This window comes from Oryctolagus cuniculus, chromosome 7 (assembly GCF_964237555.1).
Source record: "Oryctolagus cuniculus chromosome 7, mOryCun1.1, whole genome shotgun sequence".
NCBI classification, from domain to species: domain Eukaryota; kingdom Metazoa; phylum Chordata; class Mammalia; order Lagomorpha; family Leporidae; genus Oryctolagus; species Oryctolagus cuniculus.
Window position 1 is genome coordinate 55,604,187 of NC_091438.1, and position 19,383 is coordinate 55,623,569.

Sequence of the window (19,383 nt, forward strand, 5' to 3'; positions counted from 1 at the left end):
ATCCATTTACAATGCTATAGAAATAGAGTTCAGCCAAATTATTGGCAATTCTTTGAACAGAAAAGTGTTAACATTTTATCATGTCTAGAGTCATTTGGTATGTTTTTCCCTTTGGGAAACAAGCCCCCTTCCAAATGGATAAAGGCTAGAGAAAGAGCTCAAGTCATCAGAGATGCTGGGAGAGAGGGAAAGCTCTTTTTCGGCTCTTTTGGTGTGTATTTATGGATAAGACTCGAGCAGTACAGCCTAAAACCCTGACATAGAAAGGAACACTAGCCTAATTCCTTCCAATTCTGGCTGGTTTTTCCTTTGTTGAGGAAAAATAGGATTCTCATCTGTAACTTGCAGGTATTTATGGCAGGACTGGAGACTTGAGTCTCTCTTTCTGCAGCTTTTTTTTTGTGGCTTATCACAAGTCATATTTTATTTGCATAATGAGAACTACAGTCTAAACATAGAAAAAAACTTAAAAGGCCTGCTGTAAGTTAGTGATCCAGAAGAATAATCCTCAAATTAGTTTGATCATATGCTTGTTAGTTAAAAACATAAAATGTGTTGTGTTTGAGTTGTAAAACAGTGTTAGATAAAGAGGATAAAGGTGAAATAAGCATTATTAAATAGTTTCCTATTAACAGTGCAGAAATGTTTCATTCTCATTGGAAATACTATTTTCTGGATGCTTAGTTTTTAAGTATTTTGTTTAAAAACTTTATCCTATCATGAGTTAGTATCTTGGACAATATACGTGTATGTGTTTTGTTACAATTGTGAGTTCATACAATCTAGACCTTGACTATTTGGTACGTTTGTCAGGTTTTATTAGGTGGACAGTTCTTTCATAATGTGGAAGTTAAAGAACCAGTACTAGGAATAGAAGTGTTAGCTTCTAAACACTTTGCCTATACTTGCCTTATATTCCATCTGAGATTTCTTCTGTGAGATTCTTTTTCAGCAATTTTTACATTTGTAAGGATAGTTAAGCTAGATAACTAAATTGTATGACCACTTAATTGGACATATTTTAACTGTAATATACTGAGAACAAATAAATGAGCGAGGGCTTCATTATCAACCTATTATGTTCTCTACTTTCCACACAGTCTTGGAGTAATACGTGAGACATGACCATATGACATGCCGACTCAGAACTCTACTGTAAATATTTAGTATTTATGAAAGATCATTTAATCTCTGGGCAAAAAAATTTACTTCCTTATTTCCGCACCCAGTTGGATTACCTGTGTGTAATCTACTTTAAGGGAGAGCACTGATATAGAAGGTTGGATTTTAAAGTTGCTGCACATTGAGAAGACATTGGGCTGAACAGACTCACTCCAGTGACAGAGCATCCTTATAGCATTTAAAAAATTGTAGAAACCATGGGTTAGTGATTGAGTTTTTTAAATGTTTCAGTTTGGCTTTTTAATGTTATATTTTTCCTGCATAATAAAAAAAAGATCGAGTTATGTTTTGCTGGACCTGGTGTGTGTACAAAGATTGACTATGAAATGTGCATTACATAGTTACTGATCATAGTTTGAAACATTGCTATGTTACTACAGCTGTTTGAGATGGAAAACGTGTTTAGTGTGTCATCAGATCCTCATCCCCCTCCTCCAGCCCCTCCTTCACTCTCTTTGCCTTTGTCTTCATCTTCTACCTCACCTGGGACTAAAAAACAAAAAAGGACCCCCACGTATCAGAGATCTGTAAGTCAGGAAAGCAGTGATCCAAACTTGTCTCGCTTTGTGTTAATAGCATGACTTAGGCCCTCTCGGTCTGGTTGAAATGCCCTGAAGACTGTCTAACTTGCCTAATCATCTCTTTAACCTTGAATCTTGAGAGATAACTTATGTGGTTTAGGACCTTGCTGCTCAAAATGTGTCCAAGAATCAAGCATTGATTGTTACCTTGGATCTTGTTAGAAATAGAGGATCCAAGTCCCCACCCCTACCACCTCCAAATCTGATTTTAACCAAAATGCCAGGTAACTTAAGTTTGAGAAGCTGTTGTTTAGAGCCCATATTCGGACATAGACCTTCTTGGTTTAAATCGGCCACTGCATGACTATGGCAAGTTGTTTAGCCTCTGTGTGTCTTATTTTCTTATTGGTAAGATGGCGGTTAATATATTTTATGGGCTTTTATGAAAATTAGCATTACTGTATTTCAAAGAACAGTGTAGTATGAAGGAATTAGAATTTAGCCACCTATAGATACGAGGTGAAGTTACCTTCCTAACTACTTACGCTTCTGTTTATCTCCCTAGAATTTTAGTAATTATATTTTTCCTAATGAAAATATATCCCTCCCCCCCTTTTTTTTTTCTGACAGGCAGAGTGGACAGTGAGAGAGACAGAGAGAAAGGTCTTCCTTTGCCGTTGGTTAACCCTCCAATGGCCGCAGCGGCCAGCGCACTGCGCTAATCCGATGGCAGGAGCCAGGTGCTTCCTCCTGGTCTCCCATGGGGGTGCAGGGCCCAAATACTTGGGCCATCCTCCACTGCACTCCCTGGCCACAGCAGAGAGCTGGCCTGGAAGAGGGGCAACCGGGACAGAATCCAGTGCCCCGACCTGGACTAGAACCCCGTGTGCTGGCGCCACAAGGCAGAGGATTAGCCTAGTGAGCCGCGGCGCCGGCCGAAAATATATCCCTTTTTAAAAATGATAGCCAACATCTCACTTAAAATGCTTAATCAGTTTTTCAGGGTAAGAGCCTAAAGTTTTAAAGATTTAAAAGTGTTGCTACTCGAGTAAATTACAGACCTAGCCTTTCCTACAGATTTTGGCATTTTGGCCTATTTTATGCTTCACTCAAACTTTCCTAAACTAAGTAATAAAACAAAATACCCAATGTGATAGTGTGTAATAATGCTTGATAGCCTAAAGAGATTCCATTGCATTACATCTAAGTAGCTGCTTTTTCATTGAAGAATATTTCCTTTTGCTTTATCTTTTCCAAAAAAACAAAATGACAGTATTTACAGATTTCATAAATATCTAGAAAGTGGAACATTTCAGGTGAAGGGTTCTTTTAAATGGACCTGTGAAGTGCTAAAACATTTTTAGAATGGAAATACTCTTGGCTGTCTTGGACTTTTGTCTTAGAAATTTTCTCACTGTTTTGTATTACTTTCTATTAGAGGACATGGATTAGTCCAAACTTGTCCGGTGTGGGTTAAGCATTGCAAAGAAAGTTTACTGCATTAATCTATTAACTTTATGCCTTCAAGGTGCATGGCTTACGAGTAATATTAAAAGGTCGGTGTAATTTTCACAATGGATGTTAATATCTCATCTTAAATATTAGTAACTATTGTTCTGAAATTGTTTAGTAGTGTAAAGTTAACAGTCAGCCTTTACTAATGTAGTTGCTTTACCTTAATAGTAAATTCCAGAGATTTTTGTCTAGTAAGTGAAAATTCTAACTTAAATGGTGGTAATTCCCCCAGAATGTTTCCTCTGAAATGTTTTATTAGCTAAATTAACTTTTCATTAATAAAACTCAACCCTTTAACTTTTTTCCTTTTATTTTGAAGATTTAATGATTTGTTAATTAGATTTAGTATGCTGTGGAGATAATGTACAGAACAATATGTATTGAGATCTTTTTCTTTTTTAAAAAACAGATGAGCTTTGATCCAAACCTTCTCCACAACAATGGACACAATGGGTACCCCAATGGTACTTCAGCAGCACTGCGTGAAACTGGGGTTATTGAAAAACTGTTAACCTCTTATGGATTTATTCAGTGTTCAGAACGTCAAGCTAGACTCTTCTTCCACTGTTCACAGTATAATGGCAACCTGCAGGACTTAAAAGTAGGAGGTAATCTGTCAGTTCTTTTCAAAAATGTAATCTCAAGTTGCTCTTGGATGTTCCTGAGACTGCTTTTCAAAAAGTGTTTTAGTCAGAATTCTGGTCTTTTAGTGGTACTAAACTCACTGAAGTATATTTGTGTAAACTAGTATAATCCTAATTCGTGTTATAGTGGTTTCTTTTTTAGGAGTGAAATACTTATTGAGCAAAAGATTTTTTGAGATTTTGTTTTGTTTTTGTTTTTGGACAGATAGAGTTAGACAGTGAGAGAGAGAGAAAGGTCTTCCTTCGTTTGGTTCACCCCCCGAAATGGCTGCTACGGCTGGAGCTTTGCCAATCCGAAGCCAGGAGCCAGGTGCTTCCTCCTGGTCTCCCATGCAGGTGCAGGGGCCCAAGCCCTTGGGCCATCCTCCACTGCCTTCCCGGGCCACAGCAGAGCTGGAGTGGAAGAGGAGCAACCAGGACTAGAACCCAGTGCCCATATGGGATGCTGGCTCCACAGGCGGAGGATTAGCCCAGTGAGCCACGGCGCCAGCTCCCATGCAGTTTTCTCGTAATAGACATTTTCTATGAACTTTTTGAAGGTTCTTCATGTGCATGTATTCCCAGGGCTTTTGCACTGAAATAAACTTATCTATCTTTTTGTTTTTAAAGATTTTATTATTTGAAAAAATCAAGAAGTATTCCATTCACTGATTCAGTCCCCTAATAGCCACAGTGGCCAAGACTGGGCCATGCTGAAACCAGGAGCTTCTTCCAGGTCTCCCATGTGGATGCAGAGGACCAAGCACCTGGGCCATCTTCCACTGCTTTCCCAGGTTACATCATCAGGGAGCTGGATCAGAAGTAGAGCAGCCGGGACTTGAACTGGTGTCCGTATGTAATGCCAACACTGCTAACCTTCACCAGAGCACCAGCCCCGTGCACTCAGATTTTTAAGCCAGCAAAAATATGATACTTAAGATTTTTTTTTTTACCAAGTAATATATTTTATAGGACTTACATTACCTAGAATACCACTACTAGGACTATTTGAAAATTCATCTTGGTGGTTGTCACAGAATTCACTTCAACATATGAAAATGTTTGACTTACTAAAGAACTGAAGTTTTGAAGTCTCAATGTATCGTTTTTGTTTTTGTTTTTGTTTTTGTTTTTGTTTTGTTTTTGACAGAGTGGATAGTGAGAGACAGAGAGAAAGGTCTTCCTTTTGCCGTTGGTTCACCCCACAAGTGGCCGCTGCGACGGGCGCACTGCGCTGATCCGAAGCCAGGCTTCTCCTGGTCTCCCATGGGGTGTAGGGCCCAAACACTTGGGCCATCCTCCACTGCCTTCCTGGGCCACAGCGGAGAGCTGGCCTGGAAGAGGGGCAACCGGGACAGAATCCGGCGCCCCGACCGGGACTAGAGCCCGGTGTGCCGGCACTGCTAGGTGGAGGATTAGCCTAGCGAGCCGCGGCGCCGGCCTCAATGTATCGTTTTTAAAACATCTTTGACAAAGTAGTTGCCTCACACCTTGAATATTTGGTATTCTAGATGCTCTAGATGCATGCTATCAGAGCAGTATTTTGGTGAATCTTCACAGCAACCCTGTTTGTTAGGAATTCTTTGCAGAAGAGGAAGTTGAGGTGTTGGGTGCCCTTTTTTTTTTTTTTTTTTTTTTTTTTTTTTTTTTTTTTTTTTTTAAGATTTATTTATTTATTTTGAAAGTCAAGAAAGAAGGCAAGACAAAGATCTTCCATCCACTGGTTCAATCTGCAGGTGACTCCAATGGCCAGGTTTGGGCCAGAGTGAAGCCAGGAGACAAAAGCTTCATTGACGTCTCCTGTGTGGTACAGGGACCCAAGCACTTGGGCCATCTTCTGCTGTTTCTTCCAGGCCACTAGCAGAGAGCTGGATCGGAAGTGGAGCAGCCAGGACACAGACCAGCACCCATATAGGATGCTGCTCTCACAGACAGCTTCTTTACCTGCTGCTCCACAACACTGGCCACAGGGTGACTTTTTAACTTGCTGAAAGTTATATTGCTTCATTGGTAGTATGTGTTAATGCTGTGAAAGCTAAGACTTAAGATGTGGCTATCTTGTTTTGAAGGTACTGGTTCTGAAACTTTAATATGTATCAGATTTAATTGGAAGTTTTGTTAAAACATAGGTTGCTATACTCGATCCCAAGTTTGTTTTTGTATAGGTCTGGAGTAAGGCCCAAGAATTTGCATTCTACTAAGCTCCTAGGTGTTGCTGATGTTACTGGCCCCAGGGGTCTTTGAGACCATCCATTGATATAAAGCAGTTCAAATGCTATGTTAAGTATAGCTTGGAAATGAAATACCATTTTGCAAAAGTTAGTGCAATAAGCATAACATATTCTTTATTTTAGATGATGTTGAGTTTGAAGTATCATCTGACCGGCGGACTGGGAAACCCATTGCTGTTAAACTGGTGAAGATAAAATCAGAAATCCTCCCTGAAGAACGAATGAATGGACAAGTTAGTGACTTTGATGCTTTGTGTTTTCTTAGGGCCCTACATTTGCATATCTTTCACATTAGAAAAGGAAGATTCTCCCCATCTCCTTAGTTTGCACGCAAGAGAGCTGTAGTGTAAAGATTATTATTTTAAAATTATATCAGAAGCACTGGCATTTCTTGACTAATAAAAATATGGTCAAGACTCAATTTGGGTTTTTACATAAAACCCTTACTGTCAATTTATGTACTATAAGTTTGAGACTTGGCAGCATGACATCCTCTTGTGGATCATATCAAAATGCATCCCTGTGTATAGTATAGAGGATATTAAAATTCAGTTTATATTGCACAGTGCTGCTCCTGAAATGATTAGCAATGGAAATTTTTTTTTTTTTGACTGGTAGGTTGTGTGCGCTGTTCCTCACAACTTAGAGAGTAAATCTCCAGCTGCCCCGGGTCAGAGTCCAACAGGGAGTGTATGCTACGAACGTAATGGGGTAAACTTGTGTATTTTTCTTAAACCTTTGCCTGATCCACTATGTGATCTATAAGCGTACTTTAAAATTCACAATAGAAAACTTAAGCTGCATTTGCTAAAATCAATTTTAAATTTGGTTTCTAAGAGACTTCAAGTGCAGCATGATCAAAAAATCTAAAACGAAAAATTCCATAGGACTTTCAATTGTCTTAGCTTGCCCAAGTGTGACCTTAGTTAGAACATTAAGGTAAAATGCTCCTTTTAATCACTTTTTTGGGGGTTGTTGGAGGGGATCTTTTTTTCTGGTTCCTGTTAAGTACTAACTCGAGCTTTATTTTTGTTTGGAATGCCTTATATAAAAATTGGGTTTTTTTTTTTTTTTTTAACTATAACTACAGTCTCTGGGCAAATGCTTCCACTTGTGTAAGCTTTTTGAAGTTGATTGCTGCTCAGCTGTGGACTCGCAGAAGTCATTAGCACCATGGAGGGAAAGTGTGTGTTTACATAAATAACTTAATTGTCATAAAGCATTTAATTTTAAGACATTTGGCTTAAAATGCCAGTATCAGAAGTATTTAAGGAAAATCACAGTATACAATGAATACTACACCCTGCCAAGATAGTAATAATAACTTATTAATTCACAGGAAGTGTTTTATCTGACTTACACCCCTGAAGATGTTGAAGGGAATGTTCAGCTGGAAACCGGAGATAAGATTAACTTTGTAATTGATAATAATAAACAGTAAGTTCTATTAAAAATTCTCCTAGGGTATTCTTTTTGGGATTATTGCATTTCAGTTTTTTTCCATGTTGTCTTGATCGTTTTGTTTGCTTAACTGAGTATTTGAGGGTCTGTGAGTATTCTCTGACAGACCCTATGCAGGATATCAGAAATAGAACGAGAACTGAAAGATGGTTAGAGTTAAGGAGCTGTCCTAGAGATTAGTGAATAAGTGGCAGTGATTGAGGTAAGGTTTTGAGGGAAGGATATGAAGTTAATAGGGAGGTGAGAAGAAAGAGTGATCTGTAGATACTCCTAGAGGGGTACCATGGCATGTTTGGGAAAATGACCAAAAGTCTGAGTTGATTTAATTGGGTTGTAGGGATATGAAGTTGGGCTTTTAGGGATTTGAAGGCTTTAAGACATGGAATCTTTGGAATTGTGGAGATAGTAGACTTTGGAGAATAGGAGTGCTCTGGGCCAGGGGTGAGTAATGAGAGTCAACATGAAAGTTGGAGCCCTACAAAAGATAAAGCACAAATGGGATAGTAGAGAAGTCAAGTCACTAGGAAGATAAAGTATCAAACTTAATAGTAGATTAGATACAGAGGTTATTGGAATTAAGGGCAGTCCCAGATACTGTTCTTTTCATCTGCTGGGCTGATGTTGGCACTGTTAAGTGGGCTAAGGAGATACAGAAGGAAGTATTCAGGGTGGAAGAACCATTATATTTATTTTGGCAATCTGAGTTTGAAGTCACTGGTATATCTAGATATACCAAGTATGCATTTACATGCGTAACTGAGATTTAGAAGGCTAATAATGGGCAGGAATTCTACTTGTAGAGCTGGTGAGCATAAATAGTCAAGGAAAGTAGATAAATTTTTATTTGGGGGTTGGGAGAGACAAAAGATCCAAGTGGAGAAGGAAGTTAAAAACAAGTTGGAGAAAGTGCCAGCAGTGTACTTTTAAATGGCATATGGAAAGAAAAGTTCTAGGATATGGACAGAATTATTTGCCTTGATCTTGTAAGGCTCAAAAGAATCTGAGTTGTGGGTATGGATATTATTAGTACCAATCTGAAGGCCTCAGTTTAAAAGTAGGAAACCAGAGGATAGAACATGATTTCTAATGAAGGAGCCACTGATACTTTTTTTTTTTTTTTTTTTTTTTTTTTAAGATTTTATTTACTTAGTTGAGAGAGAGTTACAGACAGTAAGAGGGAAAGACAGAGAGAAAGGTCTTCCCTCTGTTGGTTCACTCCCCAAATGGCCGCAACGGCCAGAGCTGCGCCGATCTGAAGCCAGGAAGCAGGTGTTTTCTCCCGGTCTCCCATGTGGGTGCAGGGGCCCAAGCACTTGGGCCATCCTCCACTACTTTCCCAGGCCATAGCAGAGAACTGGATTGGAAGAGAGGCAGCTGGAACTGGAACCGGCGCCCACATGGGATGCCGGCAACTCAGGCGGAGGATTAACCTACTGCGCTCTGGTGCCAGCTCACTGATACTTTTAACATTTTATTTAGTTCTTGTATGTGCTAAGCCCTTGGACTTAGTGTTTTATATATAATTAATTCTCACAGTTGTCTTACTTGGTGTCTTATCTGTAAAATGAAACAAACTCTTTGTTTTTTTTGACAGGCAGAGTGGATAGTGAGAGAGAGAGACAGAGAGAAAGGTCTTCCTTTTGCCGTTGGTTCACCCTCCAATGGCCGCCACGGCCGGTGCTGCGGCCTGTGCACCCCGCTGATCCAAAGGCAGGAGCCAGGTGCTTATCCTGGTCTCCCATGGGGTGCAGGGCCCAAGCACTTGGGCCATCCTCCACTGCCTTCCCGGGCAACAGCAGAGAGCTGGCCTGGAAGAGGGGCAACCGGGAAACAATCTGGTGCCCTGACCGGGACTAGAACCCGGTGTGCCAGTGCCACTAGCTGGAGGATTAGCCTATTGAGCTGCGGCGCCAGCCTAAAACAAATTCTCAAAAAAATTTAGTTACCTAAATTCATACAGCTTACAAATTAGCAGACATTTGTATCCTTGACTGACTCAAAAGCCTTATTGCTGCAGTTATTTGCAGAAGCAAATAGGGGTCTGCTGTCTTTGTTATCGTGTTAGATATTTGAAATAAAAAGTAGTTGGGCTATGATTTGTCTATGAAGAATTAAGGGAGGTAAATTGCTTGGTCTTCAGCTCTTAAAACAGCTGTGTCAACAATAGTGTTATATGTTATGGAGACTGTTATCTCTAAAAGTTGAATTTATATTGCACAAAGATGGGGGCAGTATAAGCAACAGGTGACATCTCTGGTTTCAATTCTTCAATGAAAGTGAATGTCAGGGTTTTTAAAAACATGAAAAGTTCTCAAAATTACTGCATTTACTCACCTTTCTTTATTTCTGTGTCACCAGTGCCTTAGTTTGCATCACATAATATTCAAATACTTGTTTAGCGGATAACTGTTTCTAGAACTTTATTGTCTACCTTTGGTAGCATTCACTGTTCTTTAGTTGGACTCGAAAGAGTTGAACATTATATAACCTAGAATAAGTTTATTTAAAAAAATCATCTTTTCAGCAGTCCAAGGAAAAACCCGAGTGTGTGTGTGTGTGTGTGCGCACATATGTGCATGCACACGTGTGTTTGCGTGTGCACGCCAAGTTTAGAAAGCAGGGAATTTTCAGCAAAAGTCCTTCATGTGTCCTTCTCTAATTAGAAGTCTTAAATCTTAACATTTGTTCTTAAAAATGGTATTGAATTTTTGATACCATAGAAAATTACTTCTTTAAACTGATGTCCAACCAGACTAATGCATTTTTAGCAAATCTCATTCCCTTGTTATTCCTTTCTAGTACTGGTGCTGTAAGTGCTCGTAACATTATGCTGTTGAAAAAGAAGCAAGCCCGCTGTCAGGGAGTAGTTTGTGCCATGAAGGTAAGCATTCAGTTTGAGGATCTTGAGTTTTTCTTTGACTGCTCTGCTCTAAGTTTTGTATTTCAAAACCAAACCTTTTCCTTTTCATCTTTCTTCCCTTTCAGAAATATTTCACCTTTAACTTGATTCATCTCTGAAAGTTTCTTGTAATAACATGGGCTGTTTAATTGATAATGTTACCCAGTTGTTTCAACTGCATCATTTTCTGAAAAGCTTGTTGGTTTTTAAGTCATAATCATAAATTTGTACTCTGGTAATATTCTTGGATTTTTTTGTTTTGCTTTAGGAGGCGTTTGGCTTTATTGAAAGAGGTGATATTGTAAAAGAAATATTCTTTCACTATAGTGAATTTAAAGGTGACATAGAAGCCTTACAGCCTGGAGATGATGTGGAATTCACAATCAAGGATAGAAATGTAAGATAGTTAACTTGATCTTTGGCCTTTTAAGATTAATAATGGGGAAAAAAGATTAATAATACATGTTTAAGAAATTGCTTATAATTATCTTACTCCCTTTTCCTCCACCCTCATCTGATTTTAGGGTAAAGAAGTTGCAACAGATGTCAGACTATTGCCTCAAGGAACAGTCATTTTTGAAGATATCAGCATTGAACATTTTGAAGGAACTGTAACCAAAGTTATCCCAAAAGTACCCAGTAAAAACCAGGTAAATAGTCTTTTTCAGGAGAGTTGTCTTTCACCTCATTAGCAATATAATAATATGCTCCAATATACTGAAATTTTATTCCTTGTGATGAATGTTGTCATGTAATAATGAACCATTAAATATCTCTTTGTGTAATTCAACTAATTGAGAAGTTTTGATGTATCCGTAAATGTGTTTTTTGCCTGGGTGATAAACAGAAAAGGCCGGAAGAAGAAATACTGGTTAAATTGTGAGGAAAGCTATTGGATTAGGCTCTATTGGGGTGTGCATTGTTTTATTTCTTTCTGATTCCTCACACCCCACCTCTCAGCAATTTGTTTTCTTTGGGAGGGGTGTAAGGAGAAGGATGATGTCATTGCTGAGTAAATGTGGAAATAAAAATTTAAAAAGTGAGGAAATAAAAAAGACTGAAATGCTCTTACCTGAATCTCTTCATATTAGAGTTAAGGTCTTAACTGCAGGGCGGAGATTTTGTGCTTGTATCATGTAACCGTACAATGTGAAATTCACTTTCAAATTGGACTTATATTGTCAACACCTTTTTTTCCCTTCAGGGAACTATCTGTCATAAATAACATGGGTTTGCTGTGTGTTCTTCTTGTTTGACTTAGAACTAGGAAGGATGAGAAATCTTCAGCTAAAATCGTTTTTCCTTCTCATCAGAATGACCCATTGCCAGGACGCATCAAAGTTGACTTTGTGATTCCTAAAGAACTTCCCTTTGGAGACAAAGATACAAAATCCAAGGTGACCTTGCTAGAAGGCGACCATGTTAGGTTTAATATTTCAACAGATCGACGTGACAAATTAGAACGAGCAACCAACATAGAAGTTCTATCAAATACATTTCAGTTCACTAATGAATCCAGAGAAATGGTAAGTGTTGTATGTTACCGGATCTGTATATAATACAGATTGTGTGTGCACGTGTAGTATTACAGTTGAATTGGTACTACATTAACAATTCTTGTGAGTGAATGACCATATTGGGCAGTTACTTTGTTAAGGTAGTAGTATTCAGACATATGAATCAGTCTGGGTTTGGTGTCTGTCTCAGTTATATTGGAAATACATGTGAAGACGTTTTAGAATGGAAATCTGACAGTATGATCACTAAGATATTTTGAAAGTTACTGATTGACCCTAATATGAAGAATGAGAGGATTCAAATCTATTATTATAGAAAATGGGTTTTCCCAAACTGTTTCCTAAGATGTTCAATAGATACACTAAATTAAACAATAGATTAGATTTGTTTTCTTTTGTGGTAGAACTTTGCAAATTCTTTTTAATGGATATGTTTACTAACATTGTTTTCCTAACCATGTTTTACAAACTCAGGTTTTGTGAATTAACTTTTTATTGGGGCTGGCGCTGTGGCATAGCAGGTAAAGCCGCCGCCTGTAGTGCTGGCATCCCATATTGGGCACCGGTTTGAGTCTCGGCTGTTCCACTTCCTATCCAGCTCTCTGCTATGGCTTGGGAAAGCAGTAGAAGATGGCCCAAGTCCTGGGGGCCCTGCGCCTATATGGGAGCCCCGGAAGAAGCTCTTGGCTCCTGCCTACAGATCGGCACAGTTCCAGCCGTTGGTGCCATTTGAGGAGTGAATCAGTGGTTGGAAGACCTACCTACCTACCTCTCTACCTCCCTGCCTCTCTCCCTCTCCCTTTCTGCTTCTCCTCCTCTCTAACTCTGACTTTCAAATAAATTAATTTTTATATATATTTAAATATTTATTTGAAAAGCAGAATTACTGAGATCTTCCATCTGCTTGTTCACTCCTCACATAGCCATAAAGGCTGGGTCCAGATTCAAGTCAGGCTCCTGACAACTCTCTTGGTCTCCCACTTGGCTACAGGAGCCTAAGGTCTTGGGCCGCCATCTGCTGCTTTCTCTGGCTCATTAGCAGGGAGCTGGATTGGAAGGGGAGCAGCCTCAACTTAAATGAGCACTCATATGGGATGCCAGTGTTGCAGATAGTGGCTTAACCCATTGTGCCACAGCGCCAGCCCCATCCAGGCATAATTTACATTTAGTTCTGTTTCTATGTCTCAGTAGACTGGATGCACTCAAATTTTACAATCCTTTTTTTAACCTTTGCCTTTGGAGAAATAATCTTATTGGATGCTTGACAGTGTACTTTAATTTAGTTTGGACATCTGAGTGATTTGTTCAAGCTGCTCATGCAGGATCTGTTTTACTTTACTTAGCCTGGTTATCATCAAGACTTAACAAGAATTAAATGTCAGAATATTGTTTAGATCATATTTAAAACAAGTTAGAATAGTCACTGCTGTACTATCTGATTGCAGGTTGATAATTCCTTTTCATTGCTTTCAGTAAACATTGGAGTGCGTAAAATGTTCCAGGTGCTTGATGACAATTCTCTCACAGAACTGATAATAAGAGGAGAAAGCATATAAGAAAAGAATTTTACCATATTTTATTCTTCAAACATAAATCTTAGGTCCTTCTGGTACCTAAACTTGAATAAAATTTTTGAGGTAGAAACCAGAGAGATTCCTCTTTGATGTTTTTGAAATGTTGTCCTAACAAATTAGTGAAATTTTTAAAAGTATATTGTTAATAGTTAGTTTTATGAGATATTGTGGGCATGTTTCATGTTCAAATATTTGCCGAAGAATAACATTTGGGTAGTCTCAGAAAACTGCTGAAATTAAATTGCCTTATTGAAAACAATTAAGGTTTATATTTCAGTGAAAATAAAAATGTGGATATAGTATTCAGGTCTCGAGTAGAAAATTCCTGATCTGTTTAACTTGGTAGTTCTTCCAGAGTTTGATAAGCTTCATAGCCAATAAAAATGTTACTTGGATTTCAGGGTGTGATCGCTGCCATGAGAGATGGTTTTGGTTTCATCAAGTGCGTGGATCGTGATGCTCGTATGTTCTTCCACTTCAGTGAAATTCTGGATGGGAACCAGCTCCATATTGCAGATGAAGTGGAGTTTACTGTGGTTCCTGTGAGTAGTTTTTGAGAAAAATATGAGGAGATAGTTTTCAGATATTTCATTGTTTAGATCATCATTAATTTATTTTATCATTTGTAGGATATGCTCTCTGCCCAAAGAAATCATGCTATTAGGATTAAAAAGCTTCCCAAGGGCACGGTTTCATTCCATTCTCATTCAGATCATCGTTTTCTGGGCACTGTAGAAAAAGAAGCCACTTTTTCCAATTCTAAAACCACTAGCCCAAATAAAGGCAAAGAGAAGGTAAGTTTCATATGGTCAAAATAAGTTATTAGCTTTCTATTCCTTTTTAAATTACATACACAAAATAATCATGTAATAGTGTTGTTTCTTTAAGGATTTCCTATTATTCATGGTGAACTAGTTGAAGCAAGTTTCTTAACCTTGTCATTTTTGACATTTTGAGATGGGTAATTTTTTGCTGGTGGTGGATAGAGTGGTTGGGTTGTTTAGCAGCATCCCTGACCTCTATCTACTAGAGGTCAATTTCACAGTCAGAGATGTCTCCAAACATGGTTAAATGTCCCATGAGATGCACAATTACCTCTCGAATGCCAGTTATCTACAGTGTTTTCTTCCCAAACAGTTTAATAAGACTTTGAAAGTTGAGAAGGCTCACTTCACCCATTTTAAGCTCCATTTACTGAAAAATCCACTGAAGATGGTTTCTGGTCTTAAGTAAATAACAAATTGAGAAAGTTGTGTAGAAATAAGTAAATTATACATAATGCAAAATGTTACCATTAAAGACCTTGAGTACTGTGCCAAAAATTCTAACTAAGGATGTGGGAAAGTACTGAAATTTAATGGATGGTGGTAGGAATGAGCTTTCATATTTAAATAGAGGTACAGGTGAAAGAACTCAGGCTTTCTTTAGAAAGCAGTAATTTAGCAGGAAGATCATGTTTGTTTGGTTTTTTTGTTTGTTTGGGTTTTAGTGAGGGGAGGATAGGAGAAATATGGATGAATGGAAGAACAACCAAGGGGCTGTTGTGGTACAGTGGGTTAATCTTCTGCTAACATCCTATTTCTGAGTGCTAGTTGGAGGCCAGGTTGCTCTGCCTCAATCCAGCTTCCTGCTAGTGTACATGGGAAGGCACCAGATGATGGCCCAAATACTTGGGCCCTGCCACACAAGTGGGAGACCTGACGAGCTCTTGGTTCCTGGCTTAGGCCATGTTCAGATGTGACTGTTGCAGCCATTTGAGAAGTGAAACAGTAGGTGGAAGATATATTTCTCCTTCCTTCTCCCTCTGTCACTCTTTCAAATAAATAAATCCTTTTTTTTTTTTTAAGTCTGGATGGTAGAGAAAAGACATACACACAAAAATGAAGGGGGTTGATACAAATTTCCTTAGTAGTTAAGATACTCCTTAAATAGGGACAGAGATAATGGATATATTCAAGAGAAGATACATGAAAAGATTAGAAAGTCAAATAACTTAAAAATAACTACTTAGGAGTTAGAGACAGCATTCTGCACTTACTTTATAGTTTGGAAAATTACTTTACATCTGAACTTCAGTTTTCTTTAGTTTGTTTTTAATATTTATTTACTTGAAAGGCAGAGTTACATGGGGAGAGGGAGGCTGTCTTTATCCATTGGTTCACTCCCCAAATGGCTGCAATGGCCAAAGCTGGGTCACTCCAAAGCCAGGAGCTTCTTTTGGGTCTCCCACATGGGTGCAAAGACCCAAGAACTTGGGCCATCTTCGGCTTTCCCAGGCACATTAGCAGGGAGCTGGATCAGAAGTGGAATAGCTGGGACTCGAACCAGGGCCCATATGGGATGCCGGCACTGCAGGCGGCAACATTACCCACTACACCACAGCAGAAGCCCCAGTTTTGTTTAGTCTTTAAAGATTTATTTATTTATTTGTTAAAGCAATAGATGGAGAGACAGATCTTCAGTTGTTCACTCCCAAAATGGCCACAACTGCCAAGGCTGGGCCAGGCCAAAGCCAGGAGTTCTATCCAAGTCTCCACATGGGTGGCAGGGGCCCAAGTATTTGGGCCATCTTCTGCTTTCCCAGGCCATTAGCAGGGAGCCAGATCAGAAAGTGGAGCAGCTGGGACAGGAACCAGTGCCCATTTGGGATGCTGGTGTTGGAGGAGATGGCTTAACCTGCTGTGCCACAATACCGCTCCTTAGATTCAATTTGTGTGTAAAAAGCACTCCTAGGGACTGGCACCATGGCACAGTAGATTGATCCTCCACCTGCGGTGCTGGCATCCTATATGGGCGCCAGTTCTAGTCCCTGCTGCTCCACCTCCAATCTAGTTCTCTGATACTGCCTGGGAAAGCAGTAGATGGCGCAAGTCCTCAGGCCCCTGCACCCACGTGGGAGACTGGGATGAAGCTCCTGGCTCCTGGCTTTGGATTGGCGCAGCTCCAGCTGTTACAGCTATTTGGGGATTGAACCAATGAAAGGAAGACCTTTTTCTCTGTCTTTCCCTCTCAACTGTAACTCTACCTCTCAGATTAAAAAAAAAAGGCACTTGAGTAGGAATTGCACACATGGCAGATGATGCAATAAGTGACAACAACAAAAATAAAGTTGAACATGGCTTATTTTCTGTTGGCTTTTAACTCTTCAGATGTCCTACTCCCCTCTTGTTTGGCAAAACTGGCTTGATTAAGAAAATCTTCCTGCCCTTTAATTAATTGTTTGTCTTATATCAACACTGTATATACATCCTTCTGTCACTATTTTATTAACTTGTTTATGAATCTGTTTTAATACCCTGGGCTCCACAGGGATTATTTTATCTGTATAGTATCCTCAGATGCTGACTAGATATTTCAGTTGGTGGCTAGACAGGATTGACAGCAAACAATGCTTGCTGAGATTTTGAGTTTGGTTTACTTGCAGGCACATTCATGCCATTGGAGTTAGACCTGCATTTACTGATTTCATGGTTCTTCCCTTAACTAAACTCAAATCTTCTGGATCAGCTTGTCACGTAAATTGTCACTAACTTTGTCATCTTGGTCAAGTTTATTTAACTTGCTAAGACTTTCCCAGTTTGTATTATGTGAGGAATAAGATATTTTTGTCATAATATTAAATTTCATATTACATAATGCCTGCTATATTTTAAATGTCCAGTGAATATTCTCATAGTAGTTATAGATAGAATACAAATGAGTTGGCTCTGAACATGCAATATTTGATTTTATCACCATAGAAATGATGAAATCCTAAAAACAGCATCATTTATGTAGCTGCTGTGCATTCTTTTCTGTGTGACGTAGTTGACATTTTTGAAACTTTACAGAGCTATTTGTTCTTATGTAGGATAATTTAGGTGTTATAGGAACACTAGTATATCCTGACTTAAACAGCTAGATCTGTTACCAAATTCAATTCTCATGCATTGGTAAATACATAGATTGTCTACAAAACACTGAAATACTGTGAATTATTAAAAAGGGATACCTTAGCTTCTGTAGGGATACTAAAGATGATGGGATGATAAAGGTTGGCCTATAGTATGTTCACTTGGTTGGAAATAACACATCCAGTTTGATTTTTGTTCACTTGTGTGGAGTACAGAATAAATGTTTATAAATTTTCAGTTTACTATTCCCCTCTTCAATAGCAAAAAAAAATTAAATCTGAAAGACCATGTTGCAGCAGATTGAGCCAGTCTTGGGTTAAGGCAAAATTACGTCTTATTCACATGAATAATCTTTGATTGTTAGAGAACCCTAGGAGAAGCTACTTCCACAGCTCTGCTAGTTCTTTGGCTCTGGTGTCTAAGAATTACAGTTGCTTATGCTGCTGTGTTTTTGTGCTTAAGATTTTTGATGGTGATCCATTAAATATCTTTCCATAGGAAGCTGAGGATGGCATCATTGCTTATGATGATTGTGGGGTGAAACTGACTATCGCTTTTCAAGCCAAGGATGTGGAAGGATCTACTTCTCCTCAAATAGGAGATAAGGCAAGATAATTCTTCTTTTGTGAGCGAGAATTAAAGATTACCTTGATAGTATTCCTGCGGGATGACTTCTTTAAATTTTAATCAAGTTTTGCTAGTGTTTTCTTTGCCTAGAAGATTAAATACGATATTCTTCCAATTTAAAAGTAGCTATTAAGATCTTAGCAGGCTCCTAGTTAAAGCTTTTTGAGGAATCAGTGTTTAAGCATTAGATAGGAAATGATTAAATCCATTGGCTTTGGTGAAAGTGGTCATTCTAAGAAAGTTATTATGAAACATCATAAAGATAAAATCCCAACAGATTTTTTACATTGCTGTTACTGTTTTTCTCCTACTTAATATGTGGTTTTTGGCTCATCCTCTAGAGTAATTGAGACTCTAAGGAATATGTAATAGACAAAACTTGGACCTTTGTGGAAAGTGGAATGAGTTAAAGTGTATGTCTCTCTGATGGTGAAAACCTATTCCATCAGAGTAATTATCAAGGATATTCGAGTGGAAGACGTGGAATGGGTTTTATAGATATTGCTTTAATAGTGAAGAAGCTTGATGTGGAAGTGGTACAGTATTGATGAGCATCCTTATTTTTCACAGGTTGAATTTAGTATTAGTGACAAACAGAGGCCTGGCCAGCAGATTGCAACTTGTGTGCGACTTTTAGGTCGTAATTCCAATTCTAAGAGACTGTTGGGTTATATCGCAACTCTGAAGGATAATTTTGGATTTATTGAAACAGCCAATCATGATAAGGAAATCTTTTTCCATTACAGGTAAGGAATTCCTTGTAAGAACTTGCAGCTTACTATCATTCATTCTTTTGGGATAGAATTAAAAATATTTAATATTTTTTGATTATACAGCGTTATTTATTTAGAGGCAGAGAGCACTTGCCTTTCCATCCACTGGTTTATTCTTCAGATGCCTTCTCGTGGCTGGGACTAGGCCAGGCCTGGCCAGAGCCTGACACTCAGTCCAGGTCTCCCATGTCGGGGAACTCAATTACTTGAGCTGTGACGCTTGCCTCCTCTTGTGTGTCTATATTAGTAGGAAATGGTGTCAGGATACAGGGGCAGGTATTGAACCTAGGCACTATCAATGTGGGAGTACAACCAAGGGGTCTTTAAAAAGTTGGTGAAAAATGCATATTATGCATAGACTTCCAGAATTTTTTGCATCAAAATATAAGCTTATTTTAATTCAATTTTAAGATTTATGTATGCATGTATATATTTGGAAGGTGGAGTAACAGGGAGAAACAGAGACAGATCTTCATCTGCTGGTCACATCCCCAAATGGCCACAACAAACAGATCTGAGCCAGGCTGAAGTGAGGAGCCAGGAATTCTATCCAGGTCTCCCTGGATG

General features: G+C 38.8%; 1 protein-coding gene across 16 annotated transcripts in view; it reads left to right on the forward strand.

The window, feature by feature from the left end:
- The window catches only part of CSDE1 (cold shock domain containing E1), a 55,940-nt gene that overhangs the window by 25,754 nt on the left and 10,803 nt on the right, over positions 1-19,383 (forward strand). For 2 of the 16 annotated variants that reach the window (XM_008264621.4, XM_051857366.2), the window contains exons 3-15: positions 1,563-1,709; positions 3,628-3,826; positions 6,196-6,305; positions 6,691-6,783; positions 7,412-7,509; positions 10,333-10,414; positions 10,701-10,829; positions 10,957-11,082; positions 11,746-11,958; positions 13,925-14,065; positions 14,153-14,317; positions 17,915-18,022; positions 18,614-18,789. In XM_008264621.4, coding sequence (XP_008262843.2) covers positions 1,572-1,709; positions 3,628-3,826; positions 6,196-6,305; positions 6,691-6,783; positions 7,412-7,509; positions 10,333-10,414; positions 10,701-10,829; positions 10,957-11,082; positions 11,746-11,958; positions 13,925-14,065; positions 14,153-14,317; positions 17,915-18,022; positions 18,614-18,789 — 1,778 coding nt within the window. In that variant the 5' untranslated portion in view covers positions 1,563-1,571. The remainder of the gene's footprint in view (positions 1-1,562; positions 1,710-3,627; positions 3,827-6,195; positions 6,306-6,690; positions 6,784-7,411; positions 7,510-10,332; positions 10,415-10,700; positions 10,830-10,956; positions 11,083-11,745; positions 11,959-13,924; positions 14,066-14,152; positions 14,318-17,914; positions 18,023-18,613; positions 18,790-19,383) is intronic. The other 14 variants (XM_070077824.1, XM_070077826.1, XM_008264623.4 and 11 more) reach the window with 7 other exon arrangements.